The sequence below is a fragment of the Prosopis cineraria genome, unplaced genomic scaffold (assembly GCF_029017545.1).
Source record: "Prosopis cineraria cultivar Desert tree isolate PC_DT_omini unplaced genomic scaffold, ASM2901754v1 PC6, whole genome shotgun sequence".
Taxonomy (NCBI): domain Eukaryota; kingdom Viridiplantae; phylum Streptophyta; class Magnoliopsida; order Fabales; family Fabaceae; genus Prosopis; species Prosopis cineraria.
The window spans coordinates 43,038,992-43,063,381 of record NW_026555337.1 but is presented as its reverse complement, the minus strand read 5'-3'; the positions used below and the strand labels follow the sequence as shown (position 1 = coordinate 43,063,381).

Below are 24,390 nucleotides of genomic sequence, written 5' to 3'. Positions count from 1 at the left end.
TATAAACGTTTTATTTTTTTTAGAAATATCCTTTAATTGGAGACAATGAAAGTATATTTAGAGATTAAATATGGATACTTCTTCCCAATAAAAATTCTAACCTCGATTTGTCAGCAAGAATTTTATTATGTTTGAGCCCCTAAACATATCCCAACTTTGGTGGTCCCCCACCATCAACGCCCAACTCAAAAAGTTTTCTCTTTTGAAACAAAGAAAAAACTCATCACGATTCATTAATTTCCTGAAAAACCGACAAAAATTGAAAGTCTTGCTTTTTAGTCAATAACAGCATGTCTTCCAAGTGCGCGTGAAAATTTTAAATTCCTCCTTGGTGGGGCTGCCTTCACTTTCTTTTCTTTTCTTTTTTTTTTCTTTTTTAAAGCAGAAATATTGGGAAAAAAATTACAGAGGATTAATTTAAACATGCAAGTCGATCTTGCAATCTTCACAGATCTTGTTGCTTAGCTCTAATCATCTGCCATTTCTAAGCTCTGAGCTTGGTAAGATCAGCGACGCAGGCCATCATTGTATCATGGCTCAAGGATCAGGATCCTCCTCTGTCACTTAGGGACTTATGACGTATTTCTTGGTTTTCGCGGTGAAGATACTCGCCTCACTTTCGTAGGCCATCTCTATGAGTCTCTGCGTCAAAGAGAATTAGTACCTTCTTTGATAACAAAGCCCTCCATGCAGGTGAAGAAATCCGACCATTTCTGCTGAAAGCCATCAAAGGATCGAGGATAGCCATCATATTTCTCTCCAAAAAATACGCGTCGTCAACATTCTGTCTGGATGACCTTGCAGAGATTGTTGAGTGCTTCAAAGAAGGAGGTCGGTTGGTATATCCGGTGTTTTATCATGTGGATCCATCTGTGGTGAGACATCAGAAAGGGACTTATGGAAAAGATTTGGCTCGTTTGAAGGAAAGATTGGGAGACAGTATTGATGACAAGTTGCAGAAATGGAAGGAGGCTTTGTCTCAAGTGGCTGACTTGACTGGCTGGCATCTCCAACCTCGGTATCTCATCTATTATTTGCTTGTAATTTCTGTTCTTTCTTTTTCTTTAAAAAATGTGAAACTTACTCCATCTAATCACTCATATGGATCAAGAAAACTTGTTATATTCTTGTTAATTAAAGGGATATAGAACATTTGTACTTGTACAACCTCGTAGCCCTGTCTAAAATTGTGAGAAAGCTGTTAAAACCATTGGGGTAAAAATAGAACATGACTTGATATTTTGACTAGCCACTTCATAATTTGAATTCACTTTTATTTTTAGGAGGCGCCTCATATAAGGGATCAGGAATATGTTTTTGAAGTCAAGAGTATGGTCCTGACCTATCAGCCGGGTTCCCCGTTTATGTCCTTCCCTTTCGGCTAGGACTTTGAAAATTGAGGTGTTTTCGTATACAAGGGCTTTTGAGCCCAACAATTTTGACCCCTGAAAAATTGTGATATTTTATATCTTTAGATTAATTAAATCTAAAATTTAAAATATATGTTTATACTTTAAAATTAATTTTTGTATTACTTATTGGAAAAAAAACTTACATACTTAAGGTCTTTTCTTTTTTTTTGGTAATTTTTAAGGTCATTTTCTATAATTTTTTGTTCAATTAATTATCAAAATTAATATTCGTTAAAAGTCACTACAAAAAAATTGACTTTCAGTGGCGACATTTGTCGCCACTAAAAGCTAAAAAGTCACTGCTAAAAGTTTTCAGCGGCGACAAAAACTCACCACAATATCGCCGTAAGAGCTCTTGTCGTTGATTCAATTTGTGGCAACAATAAAAGTTGCCGTTGAAAGTTGAGAATTGGCGGCGGCAAATGTCACCGCAGAAAAGAAAATTTGACACAGCCGAAAGATGGTAGCCATTGAAAGTTGAAAATCAATGGTGATATTTTGTCACCGCAAAAACCACACATCAACTACGATTGTTTGTGCCACTGAATGTTAAGTATTAATGACGACATTTGTTGCCATGGAAGCAACCAATTAGCGGTGACTTTTTTATCGCCGCTAAAATGTAATGTTGGTTCACTTTCACACATGACGCTATGTCACCGTCCACGTGGCGCCATGTCATCCTCCACGTGTTGCTCCCACCACACGCCATGTGTCATCATGTCACCAATTTATATTTCCATTTTGAAAGTTGTCTCCTCCAAGGTTTGAACCCATGACCGTGGCGCCATGTCATCCGCCACGTGTTGCTCCCACCACACGCCACGCATCATCATGTCACCAATTTATATTTCCATTTTGAAAGTTGTCTCCTCCAAGGTTTGAACCCATGACCGTGGCGCCATGTCATCCTCCACGTGCTGCTCCCACCACACGCCACGTGTCATCATGTCACCAATTTATATTTCCATTTTGAAAGTTGTCTCCTCCAAGGTTTGAACCCATGACCGTGGCGCCATGTCATCCTCCACGTGCTGCTCCCACCACACGCCACGTGTCATCATGTCACCAATTTATATTTCCATTTTGAAAGTTGTCTCCTCCAAGGTTTGAACCCATGACCGTGGCGCCATGTCATCCTCCACGTGTTGCTCCCACCACACGCCACGTGTCATCATGTCACCAATTTATATTTCCATTTTGAAAGTTGTCTCCTCCAAGGTTTGAACCCATGACCTCCTCTTTTTGTGTCCAATCATTTTGCCACTGAGTTGGAATGAACCTGTAGTCTATTATTGCATAATTAAATACACACACACAAACACACACACACACATTATTAAACTATACAAACACACACATATATTAAAATATTAAATATTATAAAATATCATTACTATCCTCAAATACTTCAATTTAATTCTTTTAATTTATAAAACTGCAAATTATATTATTTATTTTGTTTAAAATAAACTATAAATATAATTGATACAATATCATTTGTATTATTTATTTTAATTTTTTTTACTTCTTGAGGTTGTTATATTATTTATTTTAATATTCATATTTATAATTATAATATAAAAATATCTAAGAATAAATAGTAAAAATACTGATAATTATACATTAGTTTATAATTATTTATGTTTCTAAACTGGCATCAAGCTTTAAAGTTATTGGTGTTAAGTGTAGAATTTGAATTGAAAAATTAGATTAGATGAAATATCATTCTATGAATGAATAAATTTAAGTATTACATATTTAATTATTATAAACAAGCAGTGTTATTAACTTCTATGTTGATCCGATGACTTATACTTTCTCTCTTTTCTCTTCTATTTTGAATATTTAAGATTTTTCACTTATTAGTTATAATTTTAAATTTAATTTGTTTTAGTTATTAATTAGTCCAAAAATATATATTAAAAATTTCATGCTTATTTTGGCCATTAAACATCTCAACTGGTTTTTGAATAAAATTATCTAAATAAATTTAGTTTATTTAACTGACTTCTAAAAAAAAAAACATCCAAACATAAATCATATTACATTTACTGATTTTTCTTCTGACCTTAATTTGCTAACCTCGGTTGAATCTTAACCTTAGTTGTAAATTTTTTAATACAAACACACGTAAAATAATATGGTTTAGCTTAATTCTTCACTTTAGCTCATTAGCATTAAATAATACCTTACACACATGTAAAATAATATGGTTCAGCTTAATTCTTTACTTTAGCCCATTAGCATTAGATAATACCTTACCTTATCTTAAAGTTACAATTTAACCATAGAATATATTAAATGAAAACTCATTATGTTATTTTATATATTCATTATAAAATTAAAATAATATAACAAAATTAATGTCTTAAAATGTTAAATATTAGATAAATAAAAATAAAAAATTATGATGATAATACAAAATCAATATACTTAAGGTCTTTTCTTTTTTTTTTGGGAAATTTTTAAAGTCATTTTCTATAATTTTTTCTTCAATTAATGATCAAAATTAATATTTGTTATCAGTGGGGGCAATACTGCATTATTTTCAAAAGTTGAAAGAAAATATTACACAAAAAATGAATCTAGGGTCCTAGACGCTTTTGGATCTAAAATTTAGATGTAAATTTTTCATTTAACCCTAAAATATAATATAGTCAATATAATTTATGTTTGTTATTTTAACAAATTTTATTAATTTTTACAGAATATTATTAGATTGTTTATTTAGATATTGTTTTGGTAAACAAATTTAGATATTGACATATTTATTTAAATTCTTTAAATCAGGAAAAAGGGTAGAAAATTAGGTTATAAATTAATAATTTTAAAGTTTTCAACATAATTATGAATAAGAAATTAAGTTTTTTTGGATTAAAGTGTAAGTTTTGAAAATGGAAGGTAGAACTTTGTAATTTTAGCTAAGGGAAGCTGTGGCTACTGAATCTTACTTGTCATTTTATCCTCTTTCCCATTCCATTATTTCATTATATATATTGAAATGATTACTTGTGAAGTATCTAACAAGATTAATCGCACTCATTTGCATGTTACCAACTATCCAGTTGGACTCATGTCTCGAATACAAGAAGTGGTCTCACTTTTAGATCTTTGGTCCAATGAAGTCAACATAATTGGAATCTGTGGCACTGGTGGGATTGGTAAATCAACAGTTGCAAGAGTTGTGTATAATTCAATTGCTGATCATTTTGATGGTTTATGTTTTCTTTCTAATGTTAGAGAAAATTCTAACAAGCATGACTTGTCCAATCTCCAAGAGACATTACTTTATGAATTGGAGAAGGAACTCAAGTTGGGTGATTTCCATAAAGGAATTTCAATAATGGAACATAGGCTTCGACAAAAGAAGATTCTTTTAATCCTTAATGATGTTGATAAATTGAAGCAGTTAAAAGCACTAGCTGGAAGCTGTGACTGGTTTGGCTCTAGAAGTAGAATCATCATTACGACAAGGAATAAACAGCTCTTAGCAAGTCATAGGGTTCATAAAATTTATGCTGTCAAGAAATTAAGTTATAAGGAGTCTCTTCAGTTGATTAAATGGAATGCTTTCAAAAAGGTCTTATGAATTCAGATTACATAGATGTTTTAAACCGTGCAATTATTTATTCATGTGGCCTTCCCTTGGCGTTGGAAGTGATTGGCTCTAACTTATGTGATAAAATAGTTGATAAATGGAGTTTTGCATTAGATGAGTATGAAAGAATACCTATTAAAGAAGTTTTTGAAGTCCTTAAATTAAGTTATGATGCTTTGGAAGAAACACATGAAGAAATTTTTCTTGACATGGCTTGTTTCTTTAATGGAGAGAAATTAGGAGATGTCAAAAATGTGTTGAAGATTATCCGTGGTGTCGAACCAACTTATGCTATTGAAGTATTGACTGATAGATCTCTAATAAAGATTAAAAAAGATCGTGTGACAATGCACGACTTGATAGAAGATATGGGTAAGAAAATTGTTCGTGGACAATCACCAAGAGAACCTGGTAATCGCAGTAAGTTATGGTCTTATGAGGACATTATTCACGTGTTGCAAAATGACACAGTAAGAGCACAATGTACATCACTCTTCATTTAATGCTTATCTTTATATGACTTTTGTATCTAATTTCCAGCATTTATTGTGTGTTTTTCATTTTAAACGGGATCCAAAGAAATTGAAGTCATGATTCTTGATTCTCCTAAAGGTAAAGAAATTCAATGGAGTCGAGAGGAATTCAGAAGGATGAAGAACCTCAAATTTCTTGCCATAAAAAGTGCAAGTTTTCCTGAAGTCCCCAAATATCTCCCAAAATGGAAGCGGTGTCCTTTGGAGCTCTTGCCTTCCAATTTTTGTCCAACCCAACTTGTCCAATAGCTGGTTTGCAAACCTCCAACCATTTATTAAGGTATGTTTGTGAGTACTCTTAGAACTATGTACTTTATTTCATTTGTTTGATTTTTTAAAATTTTGTTTTGCAGAAATTTGAGAGTTTAATTCACATGAATTTTAGCAAATGCAAATTCCTAAATCAGATACCAAACTTGTCAGGAGCTTCTAATTTAAAAGAATTGCAGCTTGATGGTTGTACAAGTTTAATTGAAATCGATGATTCAGTTGGATCCTTAGATAATCTTAAAGAATTGAGTGCCATGCAATGCAAAAATTTGAAAAAATTTCCACTTACTATTAAGTTGAGATCCTTTGAACATCTAAATCTCTATGGTTGTTCAAGTCTTCAAAGTTTTCCGGATGTATCAGAAAAGATGGAGAAGTTAAGAACACTTGATTTGGAGGGAACCTCCATCCCAAGATTGCCATTTTCAATTCACAATCTCATTGGGCTTGAAAGCTTAAATATGAACGCATGTCCTAATCTTAAGGAATTACCATCTAGTATTTGTATGTTGCCAAACCTTTCAGAACTAACAGCAAATTTTTGTAAAAGGATGAGGCATTTTGAGATTGGTAGATGTGGAAACAAAGGAAGCTTAGACTTCTCATCAATGCCGTTGAAACTGAAGCAATTTTGTTTCTCAAATTGCAATTTATCCAATCAGTCTCTTGCTTTTTGTCTCTCTTGCATGCCTAATGTTGTGCGTTTAGATCTAAGGTTTAATAATTTCACAACCCTTCCTCCATGCATAGAAAATTTTCACCATTTAAGATACCTTTTGCTAGATAATGCAAGGAACTTTATGATATTGTGCAAATGCCACCAAACTTGGAACAATTAAGTGCCATAAGTTGTACATCATTGTCAGAGTTATCCAAAGGCGAAGTGCTGAATAAGGTATCTCCCCCCACTCCAATCTTTTCTTAAATTTCTTATTTTGGTACTTATATTTTATTTGTAATTTTTGGTAATATGTAATTTGCAGGCATTCTACTTAGAACCTCAGAAAAGAAACTTTATTTGCCGGGAAAGAAAATCCCTGAGTGCCTTGACCATTATAGTCGAGGAAGTTCCATGCCATTTTGGATTCGTGATGAGTTCCCAACAATTTTTCTTTGGTTTCTTGTTGAAAATGTCGAAGATTCTCCCTACAAGTGTATGTTCTCAGTACACATCAATGACATCAAGTTAGATGTTAATTCTTCTGGGTGGCTTCTACTATCAACAATAAAGACTAACCATATATACATATGTGATTTGCAAAGCATCCTTCGAAATGTTGAAATCCCTCGTGTAAATAAATGGAATCAAGTCCAGGTTTCCATAAGAGCAATGCGCAAGAAATGAACTGGGAAAAAGAAACTCAAATTGCAGTTCGTGTATACAGGCAACAAAATATCTTATATGATATCTGATTTAGGGACCCTAGAATGTTCGCTGATGATGGAAACTTATGGCCAAAACTACAACCACCAACTAAAGATTGGGAAGGGCTTAAAAATGACATGCATTCCAAAGGTACTTTTCCCCCTTCTTTCGTCTGTCTTCCTATTGATTTTCTTTCTAATACATATTGACGTATATCTTGATTACTACAACTTGTGGCAAAAAAGTACAACAACTAGAAATAAGATTGGGAAATGATATGAATTTGGATTTTAAAAAGAAATCATTCACAAACATGCTTTTAAAAAATAGATAATCTACGTTGGACATTATTTAAATTTTTATTAATATTATACTATTGGATTTTTTAAAAATAAGGGTTAAACTACATTTTCCCCTTGTACTTTGTTTTAAAGAGTGTTTTGAAGAGTGTTGGATACTCTGAACTAATAAGTGAGATATTTTTTTTCTTTAAATTATTTTTTAGAGGAGCAAAAATCTCCTTCCATTAACGGTTCACTAATGGAGAGGGATTTTTACTCCTCTAAAAATGATTTAGGTGAAAAAATGACCCACTTATTAGTATAGAATGTCCAGTGTTTCTTCAAGGAAAGTATAGGAGAAAAATAAACTTTAACTTTGAAAATAATTACTTTGTAAATGACCCAATTGATATGTGTGTGTAAAAGTCTCCTTTGCTTTATTTGTTTAATCAGATACCATGGTTGCTGAACTTGAAAACCGAAAGGATGTTATGGGATTGAATGAAGGTTTTGGTGGTGGTGGTAGTGTTGGATTTTATCAAAATGTATATTCCACCAATTATTCCATCTAGTGAAATAAAACTTGTCATTGTTGTATATTACACTAATTTGCCAACTATATCTCTTGTTTTTACTAAATCTATAAAATATGTGGTAGAGCTAGCGATAAAGAAAAAATAATTAAGCTTTTACTTGACAGGGATATGAGTAGGAACCCACCATCTGTGATTTCTATATGAGGAACTAATAAAATTTTCTAGCTCACTTTTTGTAATTTTTTTTGTCTTGTTTGTAATTTTGAGATCCTTTATTATAATTTTTATATCATTTTCTATAACAGTGAAAATTACCTTTTGTTAATTGTAGGAATCAGATTACACCATTTAGAAAATTTAAAAGAGAATATTGCTCTTTTACTTTTATGATCTTATAAAATCTTTAAGATTAGGTGGATCTTATTTCTTAACTTTCCTTTCTATGTTTCAAATGAATGACAAATGTTGCCATTAAATAATAAATAATTATCTTTAATATATTTTATTTTAAAATAAGATTCTATATTTCAAATGAATGATGAGGTTCGAATGACACAATAAAAATCTACAGGGCATAATAAACAAGAAACAAGTCAAAGAAGAATGAAGATCTAAATGCATCTATTTCTTCAAATTCAAAATCTCATTCTTCCTCTCCCTCTTGATTTCTTTCTTTACTGCCTTTTTTTTTTTTCCTTCTTGCCCAAGTCCTCTTTTTTTTTTTTTTAAATACAATGAAGTTAGCACCACTAAACAGTAGGCATTACAATCCGTGCGTACACCCTCTTTCTCCATGACCTCAGCTAATTCCATACAAGTGCTCTGAATGCTCTGTTATTGCTTCTCTCTCCCTCTATCTTCATACATGAGAGTCAGGTGAAAGAGACAGGCCATAGCCATTGAAGAAACAAGCCCTTTATTGTCATCTTCTTCTCATGGGAGAAGTGCAAAAGCATGGCTAAATGAAGAGTGTAGTGCCAGATAAAAAAAAAACTCCCTCCTTTAAAAAATGTGAGGCATTTTTAACCGAATTTCACTCCTCAATAAAGTAGTTACCTACTTTCAAACTAATTATATCTTTTCATGTTTACCTTTATTAAACACCCTACAATAAATATAAAGTCATGAATCAATAGAGGTACTTTTAAAAAAAGGTAATGATTACACATCAAAAGATTAAAAATGCCTTACATTTTTTAACGGATGGAGTATTAAATTTCAAAATATAGGATTTTATGCTCTAGTCTTATCAGCTTTTCACTTTTTAGTTTTCTTGTCAGTCTCCTTTTCACTATTCTCATTGCTCAAAAGCTCTTTCAATTTGCTATTTCTTTCATATGGCTCTTCGGAAGATATTTATCCCCATTAGAAAGTTATGTTTAGACCTAATCTCAATCACAAAATTGCTTCTATCTTCCAAATCTGTAGCAATTGCAATTCAGGCAAAGATGTAATAGTGGGAAGTCGAGTTCGTTCTTGTTCTCATATATAATTAGCTCCATCAACACATTATTTCTGTTTCTTTCGTGTCAAGTCCGGTGGCTCCAAGCCTATCATTTTTCAATCTCAAGTTTCAAAATCTCTCCTTTTGCTTGATAGGAAGGAAAGATGGGATGAGTGGTTACATCGAAGAGCACACTCTGCTGCAATGGGAGTCGTCGAAGGAAGAATGTGAGTCCTCAAGTATCTTCTTCCTTCATCCATGAGTATTCCTTCCCTTTCATCTTCATTTGGCTTATCTTTTCTTTAGGAATAGGACCTAAGATTAGTACTCCCTCTTTCCTAAAATATAAAATAATTTAAAATAAGATTACACATATTAATAAACCCCAATAATGATACTTTGTAAACTTATTTTTTTCAAAACAAAACTATAAATTTTAAAAAATGCCCTTACAATCATTATGCTATAATATCATTTTAATTGTTTCTCTACTTAAAAGGTAATATTAGAAAAGTATCATTAATGAAATTTTATTTTTCTCAAATTATCTTATGTTTGAGAAAATGACAATGAAATTCATCCAAAATTGTCTTATAATTTGTGACAGGAGGAGTATTTGATGAGTGATATAAGTCCACTTATTCAATAAATGTCTCAATTGTAACCATTTACATTTTATAAATACTTAAAAATTATCAAGGTATATTTTATTTTAAAAATTTAGAATAATTCTCATGATCAAAATACTCCTCAATGTTATCCCCTTTAAAAATTTGAGTTTTGATACTTCCTAATTATCATATAACAGAATATCTAAAGCCAATTGATTCATTGTTATTATGCCAATTGAGATGTTCATTGAATGAGTAGACGTATGTTACTTACTTGATTTATTGTCAATTGCACAAACAATACAATACAACTATTTATTATCAATTGCAAATAATCAAAATCATCAAGTATGCCACAATAATTGTCTAATCCAACCAGCATAAGCTTTTATTATTAACTAAAATCATAAATAAATTATCAAATATAAGTATATCACTAAAGAAAAAGCCAACTACAAGACAAATAAAAATACAAAATAATATAATTCTGGGTTATTGAGATTTTTTTAAAAAAATAAGGAAACCGGTTCTTACCAGTTTTCCACTAGTTTTTCACTGGGTTTGGCTGATTTTGATTGGTTTTTGATCGGGTTAGTTTATACTATTGTATTTTTAGAAATACATTCCCAAAAATTAATTTTCAAAAAAGGAAGTAATAATATATGTTCATTAGCATTTTTTAACAAGTATATTTTTATGTCCATATTATAATTGTAAACAAATTTTAAAAATATTTTGTATAATTACAAAACGAATATATGTAAATTTCATTTTATAATATAGTACTCTTCCGTTTAAAAATGTAAGGCATTTTTAACAAAATCTCACCCCCAATAAAATAGTTACCTACTTTTAAACTGACACTATCTTTTCATACTTACCCTTATCAAACACTCTACAATAAATATAAAGTCATTATCAATAGGAGTACTTTTGAAAAAAAGGTAATGATTACACCTCGAAAGACTACAAATGCCTTACATTTTTGAACATCCAACTCATCAAAAAATGCCTTACATTTTTGAACGGAGAAAGTAGTATATAAATGGTTATATAATTCCAATATATAGATAAATTTATTACACCTCCAATATATTTAGTATTTACTTGATAAAGACACCAAAATCAATTTCTTAATAAATGTACTGAGAATCATAATACGATGCGCATACCAGAAACCATGGCTGCTGAGCTTGTGGGTGGAGCATTTCTCTCTGCTACTCACATCGCTTTCGAAAAGTTGGCTTCTTCTATTCACTACTTCCAATCAAAAAACCTCAAAGATGGCTTGCTTGAAAAGCTCCACCTCACTCTCATCTCTGTGAATCAAGTGCTTGATGATGTAGAAGTAAAGCAGCACACAAACTCTAATGTGAAGAAGTGGCTTCAGGAGCTCAAACATGCTATTTATATGGCTAATGACCTCTTAGATGAGATTGCTACTGAGGCGACCAAGTTGAAGATCGAAGCTGAGAATCAACTTGCTCCCAATAAGGTACGAAGCTACTTAACTGCTTCTGACAATCCATTTGACAAACACATGGAAGCTAGAATCCAAGAAGTGCTTGACAACCTGGAGTTCCTTGCAAAACAAAAGGTGCTTTGGGATTGAAGGAACTATCTGGCGGTGGTAGTGAAGTTGGAGTTGGTGGGAAAGTATCTTCTAGGTTGCCAACTATGTCTCTGGCTGCTGATGAGTCACGTATATATGGCAGAGATGGTGATAAAGAAGAAATATTTCGTCTTTTACTCGATGAAAATCTTAGCAGGGACCCACTATCTGTAATTTCTGTAGTGGGTATGGGTGGATTAGGAAAAACCACTCTTGCTCAGCTGGTGTACAATGATGGGAGGATCAGGGATCAATTTCAACTCAAAGCTTGGGTGTGAAGAGAGAGGAAGAGGATCAGATCGTGAAAGATTGATTTGTTTTGGGAGGGGCAAAATTATATTTTTGCTAACAACAAAAATTGCAAGAAAAAACCTCGTGCCTGCAATGTATTTTTATATTTTATTAGACCCAAAGTGTAATTGTGTGTGTTTTGAGAGCCTTAATTGAGATTCTCCCTTGTATTTTTTAAGACAAACGTAATCATCCTTAAATTTGGCGGCCATTTATACATAGAATGACTTTGAAATAAATATTGAATTTTTAATAAACTTTGACTAAGTAAATGGCTGCTCATTTGGGAAGGGTTCATTATAGTCTCTCTCACTCAGTAAAATATTGATAAAATGATAATGTGGGCTCCAATAAGATTAGAAATAATTATTAAACCAATAAAATGTAGTGGAATACCTTGCAAATAGTAGGAAACTCATTTGAATATGGTCAAATGTGTCAAGTTTTGCTAGAATCATTGTGTTAACTTCAGATGATGAGGAAAGAAGCAACTTTTTCTTTTTTTCTCTATTGAAAGTCATGGCAAAAAAACCGTACAAGGAAACAAAGTCATGGTAGAACTTAACAAATTAATTTTCATACCCTAAATTAAAATTATTGTGAGAATGAGCACACTTATTAGCTTGTCTACAAGTATGATCAAAAGTAACAATTCAATTGTAATAATGCAAAATTTTTATAAAGTGATAAGATATTTAAGTGTATTTTTATTAGTATTGGGATAGACTTACATCATTATATTAAGGTTCTATATTTTTAGTCTTCTAATTTTATATAAAATTTTAATTTAATCATTTAATTTTATAAAGTATTTTTTAACATTGTTAATTTCAAATAATTATTTTTATATCAGTCATTATTATTTTTAAAAAATTAAACTTAAGGTTAACATTTGAAAATATTTTATTAATATTTAAAATGTCAATGTAAATATATGTTTTGATAAAGCTAATAGTGCTAGGATTAAAGGATTGAAAATATATTTTATAAAATTAAGGGATCGAAATAAAATATTATGTAAAGTTGAAGAACTAATAACATACTTTAATCTCATATTAATAGTCCAGAGGAGCTTCGCCTGTCGATTATCATAAGCTCCTAGGGTTCCAGTCTTTCTATTTTGTTATTTTTTTGGCCAACAGTCTTCCTGTTGCTCAAAGAAGCATTTTTATTCTTATTTCAATCTTTTGAAATTACTGTTACGCCATTTAAAAAAAAAAACCAAAACCATTTCAGATATTCTTTTTTCACCCTCTCCATTTCTTTCCCTTTAGTGTTTATGCTTCCCGATTCAACTGAGAGAGAGTAAATGTAATGACCCAAAAATTTAAATTAAATAATTATAATAATAAAGTAATATGTGTGTGTGTGTGTGTGTGTAATAAGAGTAAGGTAATTGAGTCTTTTATCATATTAAATATACAGTTTACTAATGATGCAACAATGAAGATTTGAGGCCAAGTGGAATTTATGTCGGTTATTAGTTTCAAGATTGTACCAATCATGGTGAAGGTGCAAGGGGGATTTCCACATTATGCAATAATTATTAATTTACCAAAATGTCAATCTTTCAGTTTGTTTAAGCTTGGTTTTTTGGTCACTTAAATTTCCCCTCATATATTTTGCATTTTGGCCAATGGTCCAAAGTTGTGCAAAAGTCTTTTGGTCTTATTTGATCTAGTCCAACTCAAAATAAATTTGGTCTGATCCCATTCCAATAGAAACTGGTCTTACAAGACTAAAAGAACCAAAAAGACCAGACTCTTTTTTCGGATTGAACTGGACAAGAGACCAAGTATCTGAACCACTTGGTCCAGTCTTATAAATTTATTTAATATAATTATAATTAATTTATTAATTATTATTACAATGAGTTAATTTATAATAATAATTAGTAATTTTTTATGTTTTATACTTGTGAAGTCATGAATATTGAGTAAAATTTTAACATTAACCAAACTCAATCTTCTCCTTTTATTGGTGAAATTTGCTGTTAATTTGGTATAATGGACTTTAGACATATTAAAGATTGTTTAATTTGAATCCTTTATGTTATAACTGAATTATTTTTTATTGTTGTTGGAGATTGTTGTGGATTTATAATTGTTGTTGTTGTGATAAATTTTTTATGACTATAAATAATTTTATTATGTTAGGTGAGCTTATTATGTTAAAATAAATTGCTACTCTCATAGATGAAAAAAAACAAAATGAGACACTGGACAAGATTGGGACCGGTCTCTTATTAATTGTGTTAGATCGGTCTAGTGTTTTTTAACTTTAAGCTATACCAGGACTAAACTAGATTACGATTTGCCTAACTTAATCCTTTTTATGAAAAGAATCAAACTTCAAGTTGGGATGAAGTCCTATCGAGTCAATCCTTTGTGTAGCCCTAATAGTCGTATTAAAAGGAAGAAGGGGAAATGCTTAGGAACACTTTGTGCTTGAAGGTGTTATGAGCATTGGGATTTCTGGCTGTTATTCTTCCTTCTTGTCGCTGGTACTTGTGTTCGCTTGCTTCACCATGGTTCACCTTCAAGTGAGCACTATTTTGAATCACCAAAACCTGTCATTTTCCTCTGTTTTGCACTTTATATTGGTATGGGTGCATTGAACCTCAACTCTCTCTCTCTCCCTCCCCTCCTATGGTGCGCCAATTTGAGTAAGGTAGGTTCAAATTTTCACCTTCCTCCACCATTGCATTTGACGCTGACAATCGTGACTTGAAATTGTTCCTCTTCCTTTTCTCCATTTTTTATTAATTCCCTTAGAGACTGAGTGAGACAGCCTTGCATCTTCTCCGATCTTCCTTTCTCCTCCTCCATTCAAGCAGCTGCAAGTGTGCGTCGGAATCTCCTCCTCCCCTACGTTGTGTCATTATGGTCTGCTGCTGTAGGAGTCCCGTCAAGCAAGCAACTCCTTCCTCCCCTGTTCACCATTGTGAACTTCTCTTCTTCTCATTCCCGTCAATGGTGATTTTAAGTTGAAAACTTCAATCCTTTCTCTTAGTTTCTGTATATGTGTGCTGTTAGTTTAAGTTTTGGAATTTCCTTTTTCTTTTCATTCAATCGCATGAAATGTAAAAATAGGAATTGAGATTTCTTAGTGTTTGAGATTGAATTTTACTATTAAAGAATACATATCTGGGAAGCTGAATGATCTAAATATCTTTATTGTAAAATTCTTGGAGTTGGAATAGATGAAGGAGGAGTTTGGCCATGAGCTTAAGAATTAATGCACAAAAGGTGTTTGACAAAATGTTTGTTAGAAGAGGCTTGCTTGATTTTGTATTTTTCTAAAATTTCATTAATTTTTGAGAGGAGCATGTTTAATTTGGGTGTTATTAATCTATGAATTTAACTTGAAGGTTGTAAAAAAATTTGATTATGTAATATGAATGTAACTATTTGAATTCTTATAAATTGTACGGCTATTAATAAATTGTTGGATAAGAGATGGGAGGTTAGAAAATTTAAATTGAATGGTTGGAAATAATGTACCTAAGGTGTTTGATACAAAGCTTAAGAGAAAATTATATCTCAAGTAAATAGGTAGTAAATAGGTTAGCATGACTAAAGCAATATAACACGTGGAAAATTAGTGATATATATGATAATACTTAGACAAATTCTAAAGCATGAATTTTGGTCTTGAAATTTTAAATGATGATAATTGATTGAGATTGTGTTAGGAGTGGAAATAAGTCTTTATAATTTATAGAAAAATTTATTAAAATTTCATTTACTCGTATCCTTATAGGGTGTGTGGAAGGACCTTGCTAAGAATTGAATAAAGAAAGTTTTCGGAAGTTGGGAATCCGACAAGTAAATAACATCTCAATTAATTTAATAACAATAGTGTTTTACTGAAATATTTCATTTTTATATAGATTATTTTAATTATTATGATAAATATTGGGTATGTTGTTAATTTAATTATTTTATCTTGTGACAATATAGAATTGTGGCAAGAATAATTATGTTATGGCATGTATATGTATTTTTCCCCATAAGTTATATTTTCAAGATTTATGATATCATCTTTGATTATCTTTGAAAAATTTTGGTTATCCAATAAATGCAATAATACACATTATTTATAAAATTTATATTGGCATTAAATTGATGTTTACAGTAATTCATAGGAGTTTGGCATTAAAAATGACAATTTATTTTAGTAATAATTATTTTTCTTGTAGATTTAAAATGTGATATTTTTATATGATTATATGCATAACACTGGTTGCTAATAGCAATTTCGTTAGCTAGTAATACTATTGTTGATGATTAGCTAGTTGAACTTTCGTGAGCTTTGTCCTCACGTTCGTTATTTGTGGGTCTTGTTCCTACATTTGTTTTCATGGCTTTAAGCTGTGTTTGGTTAGAATTATTCTCTTGAATTGTGTCTCCATGTTTCTTTTTTGTGGCTTAGGTTATGTTTAGTTATTTATCCTCGTGGGCTGTATATCCATTGTTGTCTTCATGGCACAAGTCATGCTTGATTATTTGCTTTCATAGATTATGTGTTCATGTTTGTCACTTGTTCTAACAAGTCCTCAAAATTTTGAATTTTAATCAATTATTTGAAATTTCAATGGTTTCAACTAGTAAGCATGCTACATTTATTCATATATAAATGATTTGCTATCCTTCAGCATAATAGAATAAAGAAATTCCAGGTCACTATCATTTTATGATTATGATTAAGATTTTTTTATTTAATGAATTTATTATATTGAATTATCCTCTTTTAATTATTTTACATAATTGTTTGAGTTTAATGTTTTACTCTTTTTACTCTTTAAAATTTTATTTTAAAATTTTATTCACTGAAAAATATTTTGATATCTAATTCATTAGTTAATACTGAACCTCCTATGAATCATTGAAAAGTTTGTCGCTGGGTAGGAAATAGAGAATACGATAGATTAAGCTACCTTTTAACATAAAATTTGAATTATGAAATTGTATTTTGTAAATTAAATTCTAGGTATTCCACATATACTATAGTTAGGGTCCATATTTTGATATATATTCTATCTGCTAGCTAGAAAGGGTTGAGCTCCTGGTAGTTATGATATTTGTTTGAAAATTTGTATTGTAGAATTTCAGAAGATCCTATATATAAGGGAGATTCTGCCAGAATTTTTACAAAAATATTAAAGCATCATTTTAAATGAAAAGTAATTTTAAAAATGGAAAATTCTTTGAATTAGGCTTAAGGGATGTGTGTTTAGGTATATATCTTATGCCAATCACTCTCATATTTTGGGGCGTGATAGAGAACTTGCGAGGGAAACCCATATTTTTCTTCTTCAATCTTCCTCCATTTTCTTCTCACCATTCAATGTATCACTAATGATTGGGGAGCATCGACCATTGTTGCCACTAGAAGTCCATTTGAGTGGTTGTTTTTTCCCTCGTTTCTTGCCTTTCATCTTTTCTTCCTCCCTCTTTGGTTGTTGCAATGACATTAGAGACTTCTTTCTCTTTCTCTTTACTAGTCGAGTCATCCTTGTTCTAGTGGTTTAGGACTCCTTCTTCCTCCCTTCCCTAGCTCGACCTAGTGTGGGTACCTCTCTTCCTTTCTATGTTATTTTGAGTTGTTGCAAAATTTGGAATTTTCCTCTCTAGTATCATGTTCTCTAATCCTATTTGATGCATGAATTTGAAAGTTGCCAAGATTTAATCAAGATGAAATTTGGACTTTAAGAGTGTATTTTGATAGGCATTTTCATTTGGGTATTTGTGATCTCTATAAGAGGGAAAAAATTTGTTAGTTTCTTAGGCTTTAAATTTATTGGGTTTGCAAGTATGTTAAAACATATAGGGAAAATAACAATCAAGAACTACTGAAGAAAATTTATATCAATCAAGGATCACTTGTTATCAAAACCAGAATGAATATTTGTTGGTTCAAGTTAGTCTTTTATTAATAAGTATCTATTCAGGTTTTAACAAAAACTAATTCTAAATTAATAACAGTCAATTTGAGCATTTTTTTTATTTGAATTTTGACAACAACTAGTCTTTCACTTATGTAAATTTTTTCAACAGTCTCATTGCTATTTTCCCAAACTTATATTGGTATTTAAAAATATATGGGTAAGAGATTTGAGGGTCTAGAAGCTTAATTGAGTAATTTGAAAAGTAATACATGTTAAGTGTTTGTAAAAAGGTCTAAAAGTGGATTATATTCTAATAATACAAGTAGTTGAGTTAAAATGAAGATGGGAAGTTTGGAGACTTAAATGATGATGAAAGATGAGTTTTTACTTGTTCAAGTTAATTGTGGTTGAATTACTGTGGCAAGAGAGTTTGTTTAATTTGTAAGAAAATACATTAAAATTCTATTATGTTTGATAGGATTATTAGAAGAAAAGAAAACTTGATTGAAGTTGTGCCAAAGGAGATAAAGGACTTGGTGGCATACCATGTAAGTAGATTATGTTCCTAATGAATAGAAGTAAAGGTCTTTCACTTGCCTCATTATCTTTTTCTCTGAATAGGTTTTCTTATTTTTATTTTATGATTAAGTTGATTTAAAATACAATAATAGTTTATTATGTTATGAATTGATTCACATAAATTTTCTTATGGTATTTTTTTTTCATGGAAGTTTTAAACATGCATGGACTTGACAAATCACTTTGAAAGGATAATTTATATCTTACAAGTGAAGAAACATTTTTAACTATAAGGATTTTTAGATTTCATGCATGCCAAAAATGTTTTATATGACTAAATTTAAAATACTGGTTATTAATGATAGTTTCATTAGCCTTTGGCACACCTTGGCATACCTAACTAACAAGTTGCATAGGAAGTATTAGCTCCGTGTGTCAGAACACTCATGGAATGGAGGATGTAATTTCATTGATATAATCTATGCTTGTTATTTGTGAGCTTTATGCTTGCGCCTATTTTTTATGGCTTCTTGCCACATTAGATGTTATTTACCTATGTGGATTATGTATTCACACCTGTTATTTCTTCTATTTAGGTCCTAATAGAAAATAAGTTTTTCAAGTCATATTTTCACTTTCAAGAATTGTATTTTTATAATTCTTGTTACTTTAGTGGTTTTGATTTTCCATTGTCTCTTTTTTATATTATCATCCAATTATTGAAGATAAAATTGTGCTATTATCTGCTTTTAAAAACAAATGGGAGACCTACTTTTTTAAACATTTTAATGATGGAGAGGGTTCATCTAGTAACTTGAAGGATTTAGTAACTCATGAAGGAGAACAAAATTTGTCATTCTATCCATATGATAGTGAGGTAAAGTAAGCTCTTAAGGAAATGACAAATAGTAGAATCAATGAACTTGATAGTATCCCTATTGAAGTGTGAAAATGTTTAGGTGAAGAAAGAATGTGATGGTTAACTAATTTATTTAATGTTTTTATGGTCTAAGAAAATGTCTGACGATTAGAGGAGAAGTACATTAGTTCCTATTTATAAAAATAAAGGAGATATTTAAAATTATATTAACTATGTAGGGGTTAAACTTTTGAGCTAATTGTGGGAGAGAATAATTGAGCATAAGTTGAGATTGGAGACTAGTATTTCTAAGAATAATTTTGGCTTCATGCTAGGTAGGGCGATTACAAAGGCGATTTAGTTACTAAGGAGATTAATGAAAAAGTATCGTTGCAAAGGTAAAAATTTACACATTGTTTTCATTGATATGGAAAAAGTTTATAACCGTACACCAAGAAAAGTACTTTGGAAAGCCCTAGAAAAGAAAGGAGTATGGGTTGCTTATACTAAAGCTATACAAGATATGTATGAGGGGCTAACAACTAGTATAAGAACGTTTGCTTGTGAAACAAAAGACTTTTCTATAAAGATTGGACTATATTAGGGATTATCTTTGAGTCCTTATTGTTTGATTTGGTCCTAGATGTTTTGACAGAACATATTCAAGATGAAATCCCTAAATATATGCTCTTCGTGGATGATATAGTTCTTATAACAGAATTATAAGAAGAGATTAATTGTAAATTTAAGTTATAGATAAGGATATTAGAGTTAAAAGGTTTCAATTTGAGTAGGAGTAAGATGAAAAATTTATATTGTAATTTTGATAAGATGTCAGTCGATAGTAATTTGAAAGTAAAATTGGAAGATTAGATTATACTTAAAGTGGAAAATTTTAGATATTTGGAAGCTATTATTCAAAATGACGGGAAAATTAATGGAGATATTGCATATAGGATATAATTTGGGTGGATTAATTGGATAAAAGCTAGAGGAGTTAATTGTAATTATAAGGTACCTAATAAACTTAAAGAGAAGTGTTATTGTACTGCCATCATACAGCTATGTTATTGGCAGTGAATATTGGGCTCTAATAGAACAATAAGAGCATAAAATTAGAGTAGTAGAAAGGAGAATGTTGAGATGGATATGTAGACATGCACATAAGATAAAATTTGAAATGAGCACGTACGAGAAAAGTGAGCGTTAGACCTATTGAGAGAAAAATGGTAAAAAATCGTTTGAGATAGTGTGGACATGTACAAAAAAGATCAAGGGGGACACCAATGTGGAGAGTAGAAAAGGTAATTTTGAACCCTGTTTGAAGGCATAAAGGAAGGTCAAAGAGAATATTTTTGAAAGTTGTTGATCTAAAAGCTTGGTAAATGATAGAACACAATGGCATTATGTAATCCACTTAGCCAACCTCACCTTACAAGATAAAGGCTTGGTGCTATTACTGCTGCTGCTATATCTTTCTAGTACCATTAATAGTTATATTAGTCATTTATTTCAAGTTTTATATGTTCATGATTATCATTTACTGCTATTATTATTTGGGAACATTATTTATGGGAAGAACTTTTTGGTATTCAAATAGTAGAAGCAAACCTTCTTTGTAGTAGACCTCGTGGGACTCTTTAAGACAAGAAATATTTTATCACTTTTGATTACCTTATGAATTAATGTAAATATTTAAAGTTTGCTTTTTTTTTTTCTAGAGTTACTCCATGTATTCTATAGGCAAAATCTTGGTTTTAAATATTTTGGCTTGTATATATCAACTGTTACAAATCTGAGCCCCACATGCTGCCTTAATATTTTTTTTTTGGCAAGCTGTAGAAATTTTAGGAAGTTTGATTTTCAAGGTAGATTTTGTCAAAATTTTTACATCAAGTTTAAATATTTTGTCTCTTTTAGCATATGCTTATTAATATAAATCATGATAGTATGACAATTGAAATTAACATGTTAAGTATTATATGAGTCCAAGCTTATGCAATACTCCTCTAATCTTATTTATAAGTAACTTCCAATATGTTTCACCAGTTTTAAGGAAAGCCTTAAAGTTCATTAACTTTATCTTAAAATTTAATAAGTTTTTAATTTTTCTCTATTAAATATACATACTTTAATAATATATTTTCTCTCTCCAATATTCTTCAATGGAGTGTAAAAGAGAAAGATTGTGATGAAAATTTAATGACATGACTTATAAATAGGATAAAAAAATTCTTCTCTCTTTGCTCTATAAATAGGAACAGAGAGAGTATGAGTTTCTTTGCATTTCACCCAATCACACTTTGAAATTTTAGAGTGCAACAGCAATCCTATATAGGGGGTCCATCTTCCATGCACATCATGGTGATGATAAGATTTAGAAATTTTGAATGATTCAGATTTAGAGTTTTCTTTAAATTTTAATAAAAATTTATAAATTTTTTAAATAAATAGTTTATCATCAATCAAGATAGTCCATACTTAATTTAAATAGTTCAATTTAATATTAAATTTTTTATAAATTGATAATGCACATATACTTTGGACAATTTAGATTTAATAGTAAGTTTTCTTATAATATTTATTTTAATAAATATAATGTCAAAGATAAAGATAATATCCTAATTGGTACTTGTATTTTTTTAAAAAAATTATGTTTCTTAAAATAAAGACTGTCCTAAGGAAATTTGGTTAGTGAATTTATAAAATTATAAAAAATTTGATATTAAATTTGAACAATGAAAATTAAATCTAGATTGTCCAGTTGGTACTAAATAAATATTTCATAATATTTCATAATTTTAATTTTAATTTTTTTGGATAAAATGATAAACAGTTCAAATACATTTTTAAAAAGAAAAAGAAATATAAAAACAAGAAACTAAAAAGAAAGGGGGAAAAAAAACAGAAGACGCGTGTCTACTTGAATGAAAATTTTTTATTTTAATAAATATAAAATAAAAATAAAATATAAATAGCTTTAAATTTAGAATATCTAGATTAAATTATTTAGATGGTCAGGATTTTGTCAGAAGTTGATTCCATCCTGCATAACAATATGTCTCTTATATATGTTCATAATTGAATAATGAGTCTGGGCGGAGAACTCAATTTGAGTCGGAGCTGGGGCTTCAACAGAATCATTCCTTGCTAGAGAACTCAGAGAAGCGATTTTGTGAACGTGAACTTCTGGCATGACAGCCACCAGAACGGTTAACCAAAAAGCTTTACCAAAGCCATGGTGCTCTCTCATGATTTGAGAGGAATGACGTAGTAATTAAGAGCATCGATGTACAGTACAAGAAGACACTGAGGTCTTTTATATTCTTCTTCTTCTTCTTTAACATTAAATAAGAGGAAAAATTATGTATAGATCTCGTAGAGTAGACTTATTTATCAATAAATTTTACAAAATTCAAAAATCACAACCAGGTCCCTTGAGACCTGAGTATAATTTAAAATTGGGCTACGAAGACAATAATAATACCTTCATTAAACATTAATTATATCAATTAAATAATTAATTTACAACTACTTCATCAGTAATTTACAATTATAATTTTAACTTTTTATAATTGTACCTTCATATATTCAATAGTTAAGCAGTCATGTATTACTAATAAAGTTTAATACTAATTAATTACAACTAATTTATCAATAATTTATAACTATAACTTTAACTTTTTATAACTGTAACTTCACATATATATTCAAACATATGTCAAGTTACAGTTGTAAAAAGTTAAAGTTATAATTATAAATTACTGATAAATTAGTTATAATTAATTAGTGTTAAACTTTATTAGTAATACATGATATATAAAGTTACAGTTGTAAAAAGTTGTAGTTATAGTTGCAAATTACTAATAAAATAGTTATAAATTATTTAACTAATGTAATGTATATAATTTTAATTTGGGCATTATTATCTTTTTATTTCAATATCAAATTACATTCAAATTTTAAAAGATTTAATTGTGATTTCTGAATTTTGTGAAATTTATTGATAAGTAAATTTACTCTATGAGACCTATATATAATTTTTCCAACTCAAATTCATTTAATACAGTTACGTGATTGGTAGAATCTACCCACCAACTTATTAATATAAAAAGAATGCTTCAGTATTCCATCATCGATTCAAAACTCAAAAGGAAAATTTAAGTACTTCTCCAATGCATTTACTTGATCAAGGCATCAAAATCAATTTCACGATAAACAGAGCGCGAATAATATGATATGTAAAATATTAGAGTTTGCGACATAAATATATTATTTCTACTCATATCGTTTTAAAATATATTATAACGGTTATTTTAACGTATCAATGCATCTGCAGCTGTTGTATCCAACGATGCTAACGTTATTTATCAATTCAAAAAACGAAAAAAAAAATAAAGATAAATCCCGGCCCATCTTCTGCATAAATTTCAAAGGGACACAAAAATATAATTATACAAACAATTTGTGAGAGAAACAGCCAAACATATAAAAAGTCGTGAATGGACCATAAAGTCTAAAATGTTACAGCCTGTTTGGTTCATCCCATTGCAATGGTAATACTTACCCCATCACCATTATATGTGTGTCTGATTAGACATCTTGATGGTCAAAAAGATTATCATGGTAAAAATGATTTCACACATCGGCGGCGCAAGTCTTTTTTTTTTTTGGGGGGGGGGGGAATGCACGCACTAAATTTGAACAAAATTGTAAGAAAGGGGTTATATGTTTTATTATTTTATATCTCTTGATCCAAATATTTTGCACTCTTCATCTTAATTTTAAAAATATTTGAGTTTTAAAAAAATTTTAAATATATTTAGTTGAGACTCAAAAAAATATTGCATCCTCTAACCTAAATTCTGACACCACCATTGATTGCACATTTTATGATAATCCTTATTCATAGACTCCCTTATGAATGTTTATTACCATCTTGCAATGGTTGACCAAATATCTATTTTACCCTCAAATTTTTTTTCCCTTCACCCTCGCCAGCTCATTTTTACTTTTATGCACTTATTAAATATTAAAAAAAATATTAAAAATAATTCTTTTTATTCTTATTAAGGATAGAAGTGAAAACTTATTAAATTCTAAAATAAATTAATGAAATTTAAGATTTTTTTAGTTCTAATGAAATATGTTGGGAGTGATTTATA

At 30.2% G+C, this 24,390-nt stretch overlaps 1 protein-coding gene across 6 annotated transcripts; it reads left to right on the top strand.

The window, feature by feature from the left end:
• The first annotated feature begins 884 nt into the window (after positions 1 to 884).
• On the top strand, positions 885 to 12,095 carry LOC129313069 (putative disease resistance RPP13-like protein 1). Of its 6 annotated transcripts, none has more exons than XM_054955907.1 (5): positions 885 to 1,018; positions 5,626 to 5,826; positions 6,600 to 6,711; positions 6,800 to 7,332; positions 11,230 to 12,095. In XM_054955907.1, exons 4-5 carry the CDS (start codon positions 7,245 to 7,247, stop codon positions 11,664 to 11,666), a joined length of 525 nt encoding a protein of 174 aa, XP_054811882.1. In that variant the 5' UTR covers positions 885 to 1,018; positions 5,626 to 5,826; positions 6,600 to 6,711; positions 6,800 to 7,244; the 3' UTR covers positions 11,667 to 12,095. The 6 variants fall into 6 exon arrangements, 4 of the variants coding, with proteins under 4 accessions (XP_054811882.1, XP_054811883.1, XP_054811881.1 ...); XM_054955908.1 differs by lacking the exon at positions 885 to 1,018 and adding an exon at positions 4,143 to 4,576; XR_008593849.1 differs by lacking the exon at positions 885 to 1,018 and adding an exon at positions 9,599 to 9,670 and having other exon boundaries at positions 4,594 to 5,826.
• Positions 12,096 to 24,390: the final 12,295 nt, after the last annotated feature.